Here is an 18,503-nt window from a genome sequence, read left to right on the forward strand (position 1 = left end):
CTATTTCTTATGTTCTAAGTGTATTAAGAATAATATCAGATCAAGTTTGTCAACAAGCTACATAAGGAGATATTAGGGTGTGACCAAAATCTTGGCTGGAGGTGGGTTTTAAGGAGAATCTTAAAGAAGAGAGAAGCAGAGAGGTGGGAGAGATTTAGGGAGGAAATTCCAGAGCTTAGGACCTCAGCAACTGAAGACACAGCCACCAGTGATGAGGCAAAGGAAATTGGGAATGCACAAGATGTTGGAAACCAGAGTTCTGAGTGTTGTAGGACTGGAGAAAGTTACACAGGTAGAAAGGGGCCAGGCTACAGAGATGTTTGAACACAGGGAAAGAATTTTTAAATTTGAGGCATTGTCAGAGCAGTAGCAAGGTAGCTTATCTTTGGGAGCTCAAAATGTGATAGGAAAGCAATTGCTCAAGCACCAAAAGTTATGATGGCAGAAAATGGGCTAATTGTTCACACTATGGGTCCAGGGATTACACTGCTCCTTTTGATATTGAAATATTGAATTCAACAACTTTAGGTCGTGAGCTCCCTCCCCCATCCCCACCCCCTTTCTGTTTCCCCCTTCCTTTTTTTTTCCAATAAATTATAAAGATTTTCCTTTTCCCACCTATTTCCATTATAAAAAAAACACGACTAGAGCTATACCTTGAGTGCCCTACCATCCATTCTTAATTAGCACATTCGTTTAGATAATATCACCAACTTTAACTTTAACACCTATGTGTTCTATTGTACTATTGTCGTTGACATCTTTTGATGATCTGCTTCTATCACTGCTTGTTTGTCCCTACAAACACACCGCCCCCTCCACCTCTCTGTCTCTCTATCTCTCCGCCCCCCACACACACACCTTAAACCAGCTTATATTTCAGCTCTTTCCTGGACTCGAGCTCAAGTTCTGTCGAAGGGTCATGAGGACTCGAAACGTCAACTCTTTTCTTCTCCGCCGATGCTGCCAGACCTGTTGAGTTTTTCCAGGTAATTCTGTTTTTGTTTTGGATTTCCAGCATCCGCAGTTTTTTTGTTTTTATCTGAAATATAGGAAGCCTGTTAGAAAAAATGCACCAAAGGATGATAGCTCTATTTGGGACTAAAGGCTACTCCAATAAAGTGGTGGCTGGTGACAGTTATGCCGTCCTATCCAATTAATGTTTCTTCTCGAGAAGAAAAGTGATGGAAGTCTTACAACTTAGACACATAGCAGGTGTCACTTCACTGATGCTTGTGTGGGAGATGGCTTTTAAGTATATAGAACAATGAAAAACCCATTCTTGCATTTGTCTTGAGTGCAAGGCAAAAAGCTTTGGCAATGTGTCTCTCTTTTCAACAATACAAAATTAATTGTAGTTTTCAATATATAAAAAATGATAACATATTTTTCCCTCATCTTCTAATGATATTGACTCATACATTTAATGATACTGTCAACCCTCTACTACCTCATCCTCATGACTGAGCCAAGTGTGAATGTCAGCATGTTTTTGGACCCTGAAGCATCTTGGAGCTTTCTTCACATGACATATATATGTGCTTTCAGGAGCCCACCCCCAACTCCATGTTCTGAGGCTGATTGTTGTAATATTATCATCCAATTAGTTGATACCAACAGACTCGGGGCAGACCAGGTACTGAACCTGAAACTTTCCTAGCTCAAACCAGATAGACATTATTCTTAACCCCTGCCCCTTTTATCTTTGCCCTTCTTGAAGTACAAGGTTGCAAAGTTGAATTTAAATGTTCAATTGAATGTTTGGCTATGCTCAATGTAATTGTTACTGGGAAGCTGATCCCACTTTCCACACTTGACCTTTTATGTCATACTGCCAGGCCCAAATAACTTAATTTGCTGGAGCCTAAGTGTGACAGTCCCACATCCCTGAGGGTTTTAAACAACCATATAAAGTAAATACAAGCACTTTCCTCATCCCTCTCAAATCACTGCAATCAAATTCATCTTGCCATGTCAGGTCAAATTGGTAACAACAGCAATGCATTTATAGACTGCTTCTCATATTTAGGAAGAGGTCTCCGTTATCTCAACAATAAGGAGGAAAAGAACTTGGTAGTTTTCAAACCTGGCGCAAGGGAAAGAGTAAGACAAATGAGGACGATCAAAGAAATGCACTGTCTGATTTTGAAGGGAGTAAGGTGGAGGGAACTGGAGAGGGAGAGCAAGATAATGGGCTGAATGAATGGTTGCCAATCGTGGAGCAGAGGGAGCAAAATGTCAGTAGCTAGAGGTGGAATGTGAGCATAAGGGAATAAAGATAGAAAATGATCATGTAGGATTGGATGGGCTGAGGCTATGGCAAGGACAGGAATTTTGAAATGAAGGTGCTATAGCTTGCAATGATGGAAAGGTTAGTGGGATGATGTGAGTGCTGTACTTCTTCTAGGTGCTGCCCTGACATCCGCAGCTGGGGTGGAGACAGCCTGGGCAATGGTTGGCCTTGATGCCTCTGCCGACTTCAGTGTGTGTCCTCTGAAGAACCGAGGCCTTGATGACCCCCGCTTGCTTTGGCTGTTCTCCTATGGGTCAGTTGCTCCCTCTGCAGACAGAGGACAAAGTTGATGGCGTCACAGCCAAAGGGGCCTCGGAGGGAGTGGACAGCCTCTGAGATTACTGAGTGGATGATGTGGTGCAAGATCCTCATGTGGGTGTTCGCCGCTGACCTCACCGTCGCCACAGGCACAGTTCACATCCTCACCAGCCAGTCGAATAGTACACTCCTCAAAGTGAGTGAGGGGCCTAATGTGGGCCACCCCACCCCTCATCTGGGACCTCTCCCTGCTGTTGTGAGTCAGCTTCTCCTGCACGGAAACAGGTGGAGAAGGTGTGAGCAGGACACATGGCGCTGCGTGGGACGTTTGTGTGGTGAGTGGAGCCATGGACAGGATGAAGACGCAAGCTCCAGAGGATATGATGGAGATGCGAAGGTGTGTGTGAAAGTTAGTGGTGTTGTCCATTGAGGTGTGTGATATCTTGGATGTGTGATGGCTTTGTGATGTTGAGAGTGATGAGGTGGTTGACTTACCCTGGAGGAACAGATGAGAACATTCATCCTCTTCCTAACCTCCACTGTGCTCCAGTGGCACTGACCGCTACTGCCACACCTCCCCGGCTGGATTGGTGAATCTGGTGGACCTCCCGCAGCCAGTGCGGGGTTAGAGGACATCGCGGCGGCCTCCCAGATTTAGTGAGAGAGTTGTCACTAAATCTGGGGGCTGCTGTCCTCTTTGCTTTTGAGGCCACCTGTCAGCCTGGAGCAGTCCTGGTCTGTAGACATAAAGTAGGAATGCGTTCTGGCGAGCTTTAAATATGGTGCCCAGAACGAGGAAGCTGAGGTTTCGATGGAGTGGGAAAATCTGAGCCTGCCCGCCAGCGATCTGGCATGTTTCCCGTGAATGCAATATTAATAAGGCTGGGAATGAGAAGATATGGCACAAAAATTCGCCATTACAGCTGGCTGGTAAAACGTCCTTTATCCTGCCTGCTACCGCACTTAGTGCAAATCTGAAACAATTCTGCCCAATGTTTCAGGTCAATAAAGGTCTTCAACTTGCAATGTTAACTCTCCACAGATGCTGCCAGAGCTGCTGAGCATTTCCAGAATTTTCTGTTTTCATTTCAGTGATTGTCACTCAGTTAGTTATCTTTATCTTGGACATTGTCACTCTTACAATGGTGACATGCAGAGGCAGTTGGCCATCCTCAAACTGAATGAAAATAACCTGTGCACTTCATTTGCTGTGTATTATAAAAATATACAGGCAGTAATTTTAAGGATTCAGCTTGATGATGATTGTAAGATTTTTTGTCTGGGCCCCTAATTTTTATAGAGTCAGGGAGTTTAATCCCAAATTACCTACAAAAATTCAACCACTTTATGTATTGAAAACTGATTTTGACTAAATCAGTTGCCATAAATTAGTGGCTTTGATGATATTATCTAAACTTCATGAGTAAGTTCCAACCTGTAACTCTCTGCCAAGTATATAAAATGTTGAAACCCCAGTATTATATCCTAGTTTGCATCTCACTCCTGAATATCGATTATTCCATGAATGCACCATCCAAAACCCATTATTATGTTGCTGTCTGTAACTCGTGCCTAGTTATCCCAAATTGGTCTGCATATAGCATATGTAACCTCATCAATAGATTTCAGCCAGTAACTCACTGCCAGATATCCATTACCTATATATACATCATTTGGACCCCTCAACTGAATTCCAACCTGTAATTTCCAAAACAGCCCCTTTGATCATTTTTTAAAGATGCACGGTATACTGCCATCGTACAATAGCTACTATTAATCATGATCAGCTCAACTCCTTAACTAGACTATTCCTTCATACTCGAGGATTTATTGCTTTTTGTATTACCCCCCTCAAATTCTATGTTGTAGTTCGCTTTCAGGTATCTAATATTCCATACATTAACTATCAGAAACTAGCTTGTAACTCTCTCCCAGTATTCCCATTCTTTAGATAAATCTCCACAGCTCCTCAATTAGATTTCAACTTGTAACATACAGAAACCATCCAATTATTCATTGGTACCAGGAATAGGCCGTTTAGTCTCTTCAGCCATTCATTGAGATCATGGCTTATCAGCAACCTAATTCCACATTCTCACCTTTTCCCCATATCCCCTAATAACTTTGGTTAACAAAAACCTCATATTTAAAATTTGCAATTGACCAAGCGCAATTGCTGTTTGTGGCAGAGAGTTCCAAACTTCCACTGCCCTTTGTGTATAGATATGTTTCTTAATTTCACTTCTGAAAGATCCAACTCTAATTTTTGGACTATGCCTCCTAATCCTATTCTCTCCAACTGCTGGAAATTGTTTCTCTCTATCTACCTTATCTGTTCCCTTTAACATCTTGAAAACTTGGTCTAATCACCCCTTACTTTTCTAAATTCCAGGGAATTTGCCTTTAGTTTGTGTAATCTCACCTCCTAATTTAGCCCTTGGATTACAGATATCATTCTCATAAATCTATATGGCACTCCCTCCAAGGTTGCTATATCCTTCCTAAGATGTGGTGTCCAGAGCTGATGGCGGTACTCCAGATGTGGATTAACCAGGTTTTGCAGAGCTGTTTTATGAAGAAACATATGTTGAGATTTTCAGGAAAGTGAGAGGCGTTTTGACCAATCTTACTCAGTTAAGTTTGACAAGCATGGCTATGAGCTGCTCCGACTTGAGGATTCATTGTTTTCTGTATTACCCCCTTAAGTCCCTCAGTGTGAACTTAGACATAAGCAAGTCCCAAAGGTGGTCATTTTACTGGTAATAAACACAATGCTAGTCCTCTAGATATAAAGGCCAGTATTCCATTAGTCTTTGTTGTTTATTTTCTGTACCAGCTCATGACATTTTAACCATCCATGCACCTGGACCCCAAAGTCTCTCTCCTTGATCCTCCAGTGTTTCTACCTTTTCCTCATTTAGAAAGTACTCTGATCTATCATTTTTAAGTCCAAAGTGGATTTGTCACAGTTTTGCCCATTCACTTAATCTATCAATATCTCTTTGTAATTTTATGTTTCTATCTATGCTGCTTAGAAAGCAGCCTATCTTCGTGTCATTGACAAATTAGGATATATGACTTTCCATCCCATCATCTAAGTCAATACAGTGAATAGTTGAGCTCCTAACACAGATCCTTGCGAGACAACACTAGACACATTCTGCCAATTAGGGAACCTGCTCATTATCCCTACTTTCTGTCTCCTGCCATTCAGCCAATTTCCTAACCAGGTCAATTTGTCTTCAATTCCATGAGCATTCCTAGGCATCTGTTGCTGTTTGATTGTCAGATGTATTTTTTCTTCTTGTTCACTTTTAATGGAAATGCTTTTTCTCCCTGGCATGTTTTATATTTGCTGCAAAATGGAAGTGACCCTGGTAAAAACCTAAGGGAAGAAAACATAAGATTGTTCTCATGCAATTGAGAACATTTAATTAGCCACTCATACTCTGCTAGTTGATCCTCAATATTCAGCCCGTGTGATGATTTACGATAACTAAAGCATGCATCAGTTTTTATGGGTTGAATTGATCCTGCAGGAATTTGATATCTGGAACAGAGTACATTACAAGTGTGTAATGGACTCTACTGTGAAATTCCACTTTTGCAGTCACTAAATATTTGGGATGGCAATACATTCTTTAACAAGCCTGTTGTGTTGCCAGATTTGTCTGCTCGTTACCAGCAGTTTTTTTTTGTTTCAATTCTTTTAATAACATGCAAGGTACAAAGAACAAATAAACCTCAAACACACAAACCAGTGGATCTGTCTGCTGAGCCTCACACCATGACTAACGTCAAGACAATCCATGGAGTTGAGATGTGAGGGTGACTTTTGCAATATACTTGTAACATACTCTGACCTATCAATGCTCCACTGGAAAGGGCATTGATTTCTTAGCTCCTGAGAGTTCATGAGGGAGATGGTAGTGTAGTGATAAAGCCACTAAACTACTTATCCAAAGGCCCAGGCTAATACTCTGGGGACATGGGCTCAATTAATAAATAAATCTGGAATTGAAAGCTAGTCTCAATGATGGTGACCATGAAACTATCATTGATTATCATTAAAAAAAAACATCTGATTCACTAATGTCCTTTAGGGAAGGAAATCTGCCATCTTTATCTGGTCTGGCCTACATTTGGCTCCACACCCACAGCAATATGGTTGACTCTTAACTGCCTTCTGAAATGGCCTAGCAAGCCACTCAGTTCAAGGGCAATTAGAGATGGGCAGCAAATGCTGGCCTTTCTAGCAATTCCCTTGTCCCATGAAAGAATTTTAAAAAGCTGCAATCAGAGACACACAAAATGGACTCAAATTGCAGCTTCACCTCTGATTTGCTGCCAACTCTCAGTTCAGTCATCCCCTTTAACTCCAGCCTTGATTCCTAAAACTGATTCAGTCACAGTACACTTCATTATACTTGCTGCACTCTTCCTTTCATTGAGCATCCCCTCTCCAACGCCTTTTTTGACATCGCTAAGCTGCCTTTTCAGCTGACGTCGTGTTCCTACTGGGATGATTACATCAAAGCACAAGGTTTCGTTTTATTATAATATGGAAATCAACTAATTGAACTTTGGATGTGGAGAGCAGAGAGGGAGATTAGTGCCTACTTTTGCCTATTGTACTTGGGCCTGTTTACTTAGATTAGTGTAGTGTTTCAGGGATCTCTTTGCAAACTACAAAGGCAGACCTTAATGGGTTTTAAAAATAGAGGAATTGTGGAACTACTTTCTGACACTTAAAAATATTTCCTTCTCCAGTGCAAGAAGAAACACACACTCGTCTGTCCCGAATTCTCTAGGACTGGGAGCTGTGCGCAGGGCTCCAAATGCAAGCTGCAGCACCTGCAACGGAAAAGTCACAAGCGGAAGCACACATCTGGAACAAGTCAGGATGCAGTAGCAGAGGACTGCGCGACTTCAAAGCAGGTCAAACTCGCAAACAAGACGGAAAGGTAAAACAGGAAGCAGAGTTATCACCAGCAGGAGGTGGCTTGGGTGAGGGGGCTGGGTGTTAAGTGGGGGCTGAGGGGGGTTGGGTGGAAGGAGTAATGGAGAAAGAGGGGGGGGGTGGCTGGGTGGGAGGGGTGATGGAGGGACATTGAGAGTGAGGGGAGTTTAGCTGTGAGGAGGAACAAGGGGGATTGAGCAGGAGTTTTGGGTGTGAGGGGGCAATGGGGATTGATAGGGAGTGGGGTGAGAGGAGTGAGGAGGTGGGTTGAGGACATGGTGAGGTTTGAGGAGGGTTGGGTAGGAGTGGGGAGGGGGTGGTAGGGGTTGAGGTTGGATTGGATGGGTGGGGTGAGGGGCGGTAGGGGTTGAGGGTGGGTTGGGTTGGGTGGGAAGGGTGAGGGGCCAGTGGTTGGGGGTAGATAGGAGACAGTGGGAGGTTGGTGGGGGGGGTGATTCACTTTTAAGATTTAACTACTGTACACTTCTCAATATTCTCATTTGCATCTAAACCAGCATATAAATAGCAGAACAAAAACAGAATTACCTGGAAAAACTCAGCAGGTCTGGCAGCATCGGCAGAGAAGAAAAGAGTTGACGTTTCGAGTCCTCATGACTCTTCGACAAAACTAGGCGAATCCCAGGAAGGGGTGAAATGTAAGCTGGTTTAAGGTGGTGGGGGGGTGGGGTTGAGTGGGGGGGAGAGAACTGGAGGAGGGTGGTGTGGTTGTAGGCAAAAGCAGTGATAGAAGCAGATCATCAAAAGATGTCACGGACAGCAGAACAAAAGGAACACATAGGTGTCGAAGTTGGTGATATTATCTAAACGAATGTGCTAATTAAGAATGGATGGTAGGGCACTCAAGGTATAGCTCTAGTGGGGGTGGGGGGAGCATAAAAGATTTAAAAATATTTTAAAATAATGGAAATAGGTGGGAAAAAGAAAAATCTATATAATTTATTGGAAATAAACAAAAGGAAGGGGGGAGAAACAGAAAGGGGGTGGGGATGGAGGGGGGAGGTCAAGACCTAAAGTTGTTGAATTCAGTATTCAGTCCGGAAGGCTGTAAAGTGCCTAGTCGGAAGATGAGGTGTTGTTCCTCCAGTTTGAGTTGGGCTTCACTGGAACAATGCAGCAAGCCAAGGACAGACATGTGGTCAAGAGAGCAGGGTGGAGTGTTGAAATGGCAAGCGACAGGGAGGTTTGGGTCATTCTTGCGGACAGACCGCAGGTGTTCTGCAAAGCGGTCGCCCAGTTTACGTTTGGTCTTTCCAATGTAGAGGAAACCGCATTGGGAGCAACGAATGCAGTAGACTAAGTTGGGGGAAGCGCAAGTGAAATGCTGCTTCACTTGAAAGGAGTGTTTGGGCCCTTGGACAGTGAGGAGAGTGGAGGTGAAGTGGCAGGTGTTACATCTTTTGCGTGGGCATGTGGTGGTGCCATAGGTGGGAGTTGGGGAGTAGGGGGTGATGGAGGAGTGGACCAGGGTGTCCCGGAGGGAATGATCCCTATGGAATGCCGACAGCGGGGGTGAAGGGAAGATGTGTTTGGTAGTGGCATCATGCTGGAGTTGGCGGAAATGGCGGAGGATGATCCTTTGAATGCGGAGGCTGGTGGGATGATAAGTGAGGACAAGGGGGACCCTATCATGTTTCTGGGAGGGAGGAGAAGGCGTGAAGGTGGATGCGCGGGAGATGGGCCGGACACGGTTGAGGGCCCTGTCAACGACCGTGGGTGGAAAACCTCGGTTAAGGAAGAAGGAGGACATGTCAGAGGAACTGTTTTTGAAGGTAGCATCATCGGAACAGATGCGACGGAGGCGAAGGAACTGAGAGAATGGGATGGAGTCCTTACAGGAAGTGGGGTGTGAGGAGCTGTAGTCAAGGTAGCTGTGGGAGTCGGTAGGCTTGTAATGGATATTGGTGCACAGTCTATCACCAGAGATTGAGACAGTGAGGTCAAGGAAGGGAAGGGAAGTGTCAGAGATGGACCACGTGAAAATGATGGAGGGGTTGAGATTGGAAGCAACATGAATAAATTTTTCCAAGTCCCGACGAGAGCACGAAGCAGCACCGAAGTAATCATCGATGTACCGGAGAAAGAGTTGTGGAAGGGGGCCGGAGTAGGACTGTAACAAGGAATGTTCCACATACCCCATAAAGAGGCAGGCATAGCTGGGGTTCATGCGGGTACTCATAGCCACACCTTTTATTTGGAGGAAGTGAGAAGAGTTGAAGGAGAAATTGTTCAGTGTGAGAACAAGTTCAGCCAGACAGAGGAGAGTAATGGTGGATGGGGATTGTTCGAGCATCTGTTCGAGGAATAAGCTAAGGGCCCTCAGACCATCCTGGTGGGGGATTGAGGTGTAGAGAGATTGGACGTCCATGGTGAAGAGGAATAAATAGCCTAAATTTTCATTATGCCATAAATTAAGCAGAATTTTGGTGACATGCTGTGTTGATGTACCAGGGGCTTGAGAATATTTGGCCTTATCAAAATAAATGTAAGAAACTTAAAAAACCAGGAGTGATGGAAATCAAAGTATTGACCCACTATCACCCATTTTATTAGTCTTGCAAAGTCTGGGAGTGAAATCCACATTTGCCACTAGGGGACTGCTTAAAAAAAGGTTTTACAAATCTCTACTTCATCGTAGGCTCACCCCAATAGGTTGTAAATTCACAGTGTGCAACACAATTTGTATGACAGCTTCTGGGGGAAGGCAAAACAATCCAGTTCGTGAGTTAAGGCTGTACTGACTTTTTTTAATCATGTGTCATTCTTTGAAAAATTTAGATCAATAATTCAATCTGCAATTTTCCTAAGCTGCTGGGACATATCTGATTGATAAATCCTGGGGATAGTGTAATTAGTGTAAAAGGGCAGATGCCCTTCATGGTCTATTGTGGGTTGGCATCAGAGAAATTAGAACGGTAAGATTGTATTAGCTACAGAGTTGAATTGTTTTGTAAATGTAGTGATTTCTTTGTAGCCACTTTCCAAACATCAGTTGATTCCTCTGTGATTAATTATCCTTAGAGAATCAGCATTGGACCTCTAATTTCACCAGTCCTACAGTCACCCTGCCTACTGCATGCAGGTGCAATGAAAGAGAGACAAACCTACATTTATTCAGCACAATGTCCCAAATTGTTTTAAAGCCAATTCAGTACTTTGGAGTTGTAGTCTTTGGTATAATGTAGGCAGTGAGGGGCCAAATTGCTCACTCCTACTGCTAATAGTTATGTTCATATGTCATTCTAGATGGATGAGATGAACTGGGCTAGATAGCCTTTGTCACCCATAATAATCTTGCGAACAAAGTGTGGAATCACGTGGCTGGGGTTCTGTTTATTTTGTTGCTGATGGAAGTTATTGTGAGCAGGTTTTGTGGGGTGAAATTGCTAGGACAGGAGTGTATAATGGGCTCGTCGTGAATCTGTAACTTGTTTTACACTACACATTATTCTCAAGAGTCTTTTCCATTGGCTTCAATCTTGTCCTTTTATCTCATTACTTATTATCCCACTATGTCTTGGCAATTCTATTAGTTTTTTGCGTTATTAAAATAACGTGATAAAGTTGTTTTGTATACTAGATATTAAAAATATATTGTAATGAGAAGCAGCAATCAGCAGAGTGTTTGGACTTGCTGATCAAGAAAACACATAACATTGTGAACCATTCAGTCTTTGTTTTCTGGCTTCTTAAAAGTTGTGTCATACCGAGACACTTGAGGGCTCTAATACTTCTCATTGACAGTGAAGACCGATGTTGTTTAATCATTCCGCTTTGTTTCTCAGGTGTCATTTGATCTTTCTGCCCTGTGAGATTACTGATATAGTGTCTAATAACTATTAACTTCCTGTCAAATTAACAATATTGCACAATGCTGCTAAAGTAAAATTTGTACTGTCTGGTTTGTTTAATAGCTGTGGTGGATCACCTATGGGGCATACGCAAACTAACACTACATTATATCGTTACTGCTCTTAATTTGTGACTAGATGCCAACAATGGGCATTATAATTTTATTAGAACCTTTTTGTGATTGTTTGGTGAATCTTGAAAGGGGAAAAATATCATGCTTATTTGAGGGGGAGGTTTAAAGCCAGGATTGTTGCAGGGGTGGGGGGTGGGGTGGGTGGGTGGTGGGGGTGGGAGTTTTGGGGGGGGGGTGTGGGGGGTGGTGGGGGGGTGGGGGGGGGGGGGGGGGTGCAGAAACAGAAGAAGCACCAGGGCCCATGATTTCATTCCTTGACCCTGCCATGGTGTCATGTGTTTCACAGTATAGAAGTTGCTGTTTCTGTACAGTTTGCCAATCCTTGCTGCAGGACTGCTATAACAGGACATTCTAGGCTCCTGCACAATAAATCTTAAGGTTTCTATACAACAGCCAGCTGTTTTTTTAAGAGCACATGAAAAATAATTAAACCAGTTCACACCTTTGATTCTCCTCCATTCATTGAATTCTCAATTTCAACTATGCTATTGAATTAAGGCCAAATATTAGGAGGTAGGAAAGTCCTTCTCCACTTTTACGCTACTCCAAGGTTTCCGTCTGAGAAATCCCAAGCCGGTGTGGGAAGGGGAAGTGTTATTGGGTTGGGGATGCAGGAAGGGGCAGAGCTACTGAGAAATGGGCAGAAACTTGTGAGAAAGTTGCTCATTTGTCCTTTGATCTGATGCACGTGGTAGAGATCTAAAGAAGGGAAGGATAAAAAAATGATTCCAAATTTAACTTTTTCCTGTGAAGTTGTTAAATGGATGTTTCAAGTAGCTCTGTACAGTTTGCAAGTGGTTTATATTTGTTGCAAATATGTAATATAATTTTTAGTTTTAGGATATAAGTTTTAGTTTTAGGAATTAAGGTTGAAACTGAAGAAAACCTGGTTGAGAAACTGGTAAAAACAACCCTGAGGTAAATGCAGTTCAAACAAGCTTGGGGTTTATTATACTCAAGAGGTTGGGGTCATGTCGAAGATCATAAACAGCAGGTGGGCTTACATAGCTAAAGAACTAGAGACATGACGTCTACAATTAATCCAGTAAAGGATCTAAATTATTCACGTGGTTTCCCAAAATTAAAGAAATATTTGGAATTAAAAGGTAATTAATTTTCTTTTCTACCTGGGAACAAGCCAAGTGCGTCACATTGTGGGACAGGTGGGGCTTAGTGAGATTCTTTGATTTGAATTTAGCTTTGTGAATTCAATTAGAGTGTATCCAACAGGTAAGACTGGTTGTTTTTTTTTTGAAAAGCAGCAAAGAGACTGTCAGCTTTGGGTCTTATGAAGCTTGTAGCTCCTTGGAAGTCTAGAGATAAAGCCCAGACCTACAACTGAATTTGAGTAAATGCTAGATATATCATCCATGATGCAGCCTGCAATTGGTAGTTGGTGTTCAGTATAAGGCAAATATAAAAAGCGGGAAAAGCAACTGGAATATTTGTTTAACTAGAAGCCAAAGGAAGAAATCTCCTGTAATCCTCTCAATAAAAGGCAGTTAACTTTGGAGTTCTAGAAGTAATCAGCTTGGTTGCATTTTGAAACCTATTGGAAGTTAAGGGTGTTTTCTGATATGCGGGAATCACGGGGTGGCTGTGTTTGAGCTGTGGAATCCAGATTCATGAGGTCAGTAAAGAAATTGGGGGGTCACTTAGCCAAAAGCTAACGGAAGGACCCCCAAGAAATCTTGTACCTTGGTTAATCGCTAAAACACTGAAGAGAAATCAGAGTGAATTCGGTGAGTTGGTCCCAGGAAAAGTGAATGAACCTTGAAGGTTTCATAAGATAGGGAATTCTTAGGAGGGAAGTAGAAAATAGATCTGAGTTTATAGTTTAAGTCTTTTTAATTGAGAGTGTTGTTAGTGGTGCTTGCTTTGTTTAGTTTCTTTTTGTATACAATAAAGTTTGTTTTTGTTTATAAAAACATGAAACCTTGTGGCTTGGTTCTGTTGGTTAATTACTGGGGTTGGACTTCTTCTTTAAATGTTTAAATATAGCCAGTGAAATTCTGCTGAATATAGAGATTCACTTGGCAAACTGGTTAAATGTTTATCAGGATTTACTGCTGTTGATTTCACCAAGGATAATTGACATAACTTCTTCTAGAATGGGCACGGCATTCAATTTGAATCAAAAGGTATGCTGTGCTTGGGAACCAGTAGCAATTGAGTAGCATACCAAAAAATGTCATCTTTCCAATGAAATGGAATAATTTTCTGTGTCAGATTACTGGATTTTATATTTTAAAAAATTAACACGGTATTCTCAATCTTTGGCAGAGAACTGGAGGGGAAGACTGTGAGACAAGCATTGACGGAGAAAAGAACTAACTCTTCTATCATCACTGAAGAATTGAGTAGCAGTAGCAACAGCCAGCATTGGCTGCCAGCATTCATTGCCCTTCATTCATCTGCATCTTCTGAAGAGAAAGCAGATTCCGAAGTAGAAGAAGAAAGGGCAGGTGAAGCACTAGGTATGTATTTATCCTTTTTCAATATTTGGCCTCAATTTTATTTGGAGTTACAATCAGGCTTAGTTCTGACAACCACAGACTCACAGATCCAGCAGAGAATGCTGTATAAAATAAGTCAAGAGTTTTTGCCTCCTTATCCCAGGGATGCTGAGGCTAAGTCTAACAACTCTAGTGCCAAACTAATTTAGATCAGTTAACTGAACACACATCACTGATCAATTTTGAAATATTTGGATCTACTTGGTCACCTGCTTAACACAACATAATCAGCTTAAGTTTATATGTTATCTTTAACATAGTAAATATCCCAGTATGATTCATGGTGAAGAAACAGATGACCAATTATAGTAGAAAAGTTATAGAAATGATTGAAAGTATGGTCAAATACCAAAGGCTGCATTTTACAGGGAGACATATTCCCTGCACCCTCAACGGCAAAGTCGGTTTTGAACTCTTCGAGTCAGAATCCGACTGGCTGCAGCGATAAAACACTGGGAGCAGCCTTAATTGATTCAGGGTGGGAGTTCCACCCCCGTCTGGGAGGAAGCCCTGCCATCGAGAGCTGCCAGCCAATCTGATTGGCCAACAACTCTGTAGTCCCAGCAGTGCCAGTATCAAGCAGTGGCCACTGCTGGGACTACAGTCAGGGCTGTTGTGGGGCTTCATGACTTTCCTCCGCCTTCCCCTACCATATGTAAAATAGCAGTGGAGGCAGAATGTGGGCCCTTGAGTGGCCATTAATTGTCTACTTAAGGGCCTCAATAAGCCCAAGGACAGTGGGCTGCCTGACGCCTCCCCTGACCACCATAACATTGGAGAGAGGTCTTATATTGAGACCCGCGCCTTCAAGTACACCAATGGGGGAACCATAAAATGCAGCCCCAAGACTGTGAAGAGGATGTTGAAGGTTGAGAGAGCATGATTAGATTCATAGACATTATATGAAGAAGCCATTTGACACATGATACTTGGTAGTGTTTTCTCCTCAGCTGGAACTGTTCCAATGCTGCTAGCATAGGAAAGTGTGTCTCTGAGGTGGACCTTCCAGATTTGACATGTTTGTATATGTCGAGTATTGAAGTGCAACCACTTCAGTCTTTGAAGTCAATTTTCAGCCAATCCGGTGGTTGGGAAAAGCACTGTATAAATGCAAGTTTTTCATTTTTTTAAATCAAACGGCATTTTGTCGGAAGATGGTTCCTCCTCAAAATGGTAAGACCACAAAGAAGAAAAAAATCTTAATTTAAAAAAAAAGCATTGAATAGGGATGGAGTAGGTCAAATTACCTAGGAAAAGCAGCCACCATAGGGAGAATGCATGCATAAACAACAGGCAATGGCTATGATGACCTCTACAGTTGGATTGCCTGGTAACGTTTGTTGGTGGACATTTGTTGGGATGTGGGCATTGCTGGCAAGGCCAGCTTTTCTTGCTCATCCTTAATTGCCCTCAAGAAGGTGGTGTAGAGTCACCTTGTTGAATTGCTGCAGTCCATCTGGTGTAGGTACATCCACAGTGGTGTTAAGAAGAAAGTTAGACAAAACTGGGTGTGTTCTTGTGTTTACAGTGCCTAGGTTGATGCCAGATGGTCTGTCCGGTTTTATTCCTTTTTGACTTTTCTGTAGCTGTTTGGTACAACTTAGTGGCTTGCCAGGCCATTTCTCAGGGAAGTTAAGAGTCAACCACGTTGCTGATGTGCATAGTGAACATTTGAGAGAGGTACTGGCATGTGTCTAGTAAACTGATTGACCTGGGCAGCCCTCTGTTTCCCTAAATCAATTGGCAATCTGTACATTAAAAAGGAAAGTTTTTAGAACAGACAGTATAGCATTTCCTTGAGATGTAAGCACTGCAATGGTTAAAAGTGTACCTTTAATGGATCCTGTTTATCCTATCCATAGAAAGCTACAAGGCTAGAGTTATCTCTAAAATAAAATTTAGAGCTGTGGCATATTTAATTGTCTAGTTTCAGGAAAGAGTATGAAAAGGTTAAGGTTGTCACAGAAACAGAACTGGAGATAGCAAAGGCCAAAGGGCAACAATCTTAATGATCTCTGAAAATCAAACAGAATGTGGATAAAATAGAGGTGAAGTTTTTAAAAAGTATTTGGGGCTGCACAAGAGTTGATGAAGATGTCCATTATACTTAATCCACTGGTTCCCCAAGTCAAGCGACAAAACAGCAAATGACTGGCTTTTTAAAAATATTCAGCATCCACCCCTTCCAATACTGCAGTGTGATCACCAAATAAGTTGCAGCAACTCACCAAGGTTATTTTGCCAGCTTGTTACTCCCCTTTGTGACCTCTATCAGTTAGAGGAACAAGAGCAGTAATGGCATGGAAACACCAAATTCACCTGCAATTCACATACCATCCTGACTTGGACATATATCACCATTCCTCCTGCATTACTAGATAAATATCCTGGAATTCACTACCTACACCATTGTGGAATCACCATCACCACAATAGCCTTCTTAGGAAAATTGCAAGGACAATTTTTAAAAATATCTGTAACATTTTTACAATTAAGCAATTCAGTGTTTGAGATTGTGCCAGTGGGTAAAAAATTCATCTTGATGGTTTTCAGTCGTTTACTAGAGTTTGGCTAACTACCCAAGCATTGAACAAAAACAGCTTGCCACTTCCGAGGCAATTCTAATTTTCCATATTTCATCCTGTATTTAAATAGTTTGAAACCAGCTTAAAAATGTGCTGGGACTGATAATTTCAAGATGACTGCACTACTCACAGGTCACCTCATGCGTACGATAATTTAATTACTGATCATTTGCCGTACTTTAATTTGTTCATGAAAGAGAACAAAAGTCTCAGGGAAGCGAGCAGATGTTTCTGTTTCCCAATTGCCCGTTTAGTGAGGAGTAAATGGCAGCATTCATTCTGGCTACAGCCGGAGAGAGGAGAGAGGGAGATGGGTCTTTACAGCTATGAGTGATTCCTTTTGTAAACATTTTCCGGAGATATGCTTCTTTGAACAGTTATAAACAAGAGTTCAGCTCAGCAGGCAGCAGGCTTATGAGATCCCAGCACATATCATTTTATTGTCATATTTCATGGTCATAATCATAATGGAAGGAGTTCACTACCAGCTTTTAACAGCACCACTGTGCGCACTTAACAGCTGAACAGGTTTGTTTGACATATCACTGGAGCATAGGTAATAAGGTGGTGCAAGGGATGAAACAGACTTTCTTTAGAGTAATTGATAGCTTTTGGATGTTACCATGTTGTGTCTATGTCAGATAATAGCTCAGATAAGGGAGTATTTAGCTGCCAGGTTTATGATTGGAGGATTGTAATATATCCCAAAAAATGCTTTGTTAACCCCTTTCTGTCCTTTCTGAATGCAGTAAGTTTAGCATTTTTTTGAACATTTTTCTTACTAGCTTTGTCTTTTCATCTCCTAAAGATATTGGCCTATTGCAGGGGTCTGCAGTTCCACAGCACCTTGTCATTCTGTGTGACAGACGCTATTTATTATTCACGTGTGCACCTAAATACTGAGTGAGGCTGTTGGCAAAACCGAGCTGTATCCTGACCTCTCAAAATGCATAGATCAGACTTTCAGCCAGGCTCGGGGTAGAGGGGAGGGTGTCGCAGGATAGTGATCAGCTGCTGGAACATCAGGTCACTTGTCCCCACAGTAGCAGGGGCACTGAGACTGCTACTGTTAGAGAAATCAGTTAACACAGACTGTATCCTTTTCTGTATGTCTCAGCCACTCACTCAGGATACTGGCTGAGCCATCAGAGCAGCTGTGTTAACCATTATTTTATTTTGGTCAATTTTTAAAGCAAGTAAATATTCATTCAGAGAGCACCTTTCACAACTTCACACCATGAGAACTGACTCGCACATAACATGTCCCACAAACAATAATGAGATAATGCCTAGATCATTTTTTGGGGGATGTTAATTGCAGGAGAATGGGGAGAATACCCATGCTGCAGGCAGGGCTTCAGTTTAACATCTCAGCCAAAGGATGGTACCTCCAACTACACTGGAGTGTTAGCTTTGATTATGTGCTCACATCTCTGGAGTGAGACTTGAACCCACAACTTCCTGATACAGAGCTGAGGAGGCTGACATTATCTAAAATGTTAAACCTGTACAAAATATTGATTAGGCCTCAGATTTGCCCTTAAGGACAACTATAAAAACTGCATATTGTACTCCAGGTATGGTCTCACCAAAGCCCTGTACAATTGTAGCAAGACTTCCTTACTCTTGCTTTCCAACCCCTTATATTAAAGGCTAACATGCCATTTGCCTTCCTGATTTCTGCTATACTTGCCTGTTAACTTTGTGTTTTGTGTACAAGGACACCCAAATCCCTTTGAGCACCAACATTTAGTAGTTTTTCATCATTCTAGAAAATAGCTTGTTTTTCAGTTCTTCCTACCAATGTGAAGAACCTCTCATTTCCCCACGTTGTATGCCATTGTATGGGGGCTACCATAGACCAGAAATTGAACTGGACTCGCCAATA

The 18,503-nt window shown here is 42.2% G+C and overlaps 1 protein-coding gene across 2 annotated transcripts in view; it reads left to right on the plus strand.

Annotated features, from left to right (window-relative positions):
• Nucleotides 1–18,503, plus strand: part of zc3h3 (zinc finger CCCH-type containing 3) — a 297,424-nt gene that overhangs the window by 237,892 nt on the left and 41,029 nt on the right. Inside the window, exons 11-12 of one of the 2 annotated variants that reach the window (XR_005943320.1) lie at nucleotides 7,322–7,515; nucleotides 13,798–13,934. Coding sequence is in view for 1 of the 2 variants with exons in the window: in XM_041189962.1 (XP_041045896.1) it covers nucleotides 7,322–7,515; nucleotides 13,798–13,991 (388 nt within the window). In the remaining variant the exon portion in view is untranslated. Of the gene's footprint in view, nucleotides 1–7,321; nucleotides 7,516–13,797; nucleotides 13,992–18,503 lie in introns of those variants that run through there. The other variant, XM_041189962.1, reaches the window with a different exon arrangement.

The sequence above is a fragment of the Carcharodon carcharias genome, chromosome 6 (assembly GCF_017639515.1).
Source record: "Carcharodon carcharias isolate sCarCar2 chromosome 6, sCarCar2.pri, whole genome shotgun sequence".
In the NCBI taxonomy this organism is placed as follows: Eukaryota; Metazoa; Chordata; class Chondrichthyes; order Lamniformes; family Lamnidae; genus Carcharodon; species Carcharodon carcharias.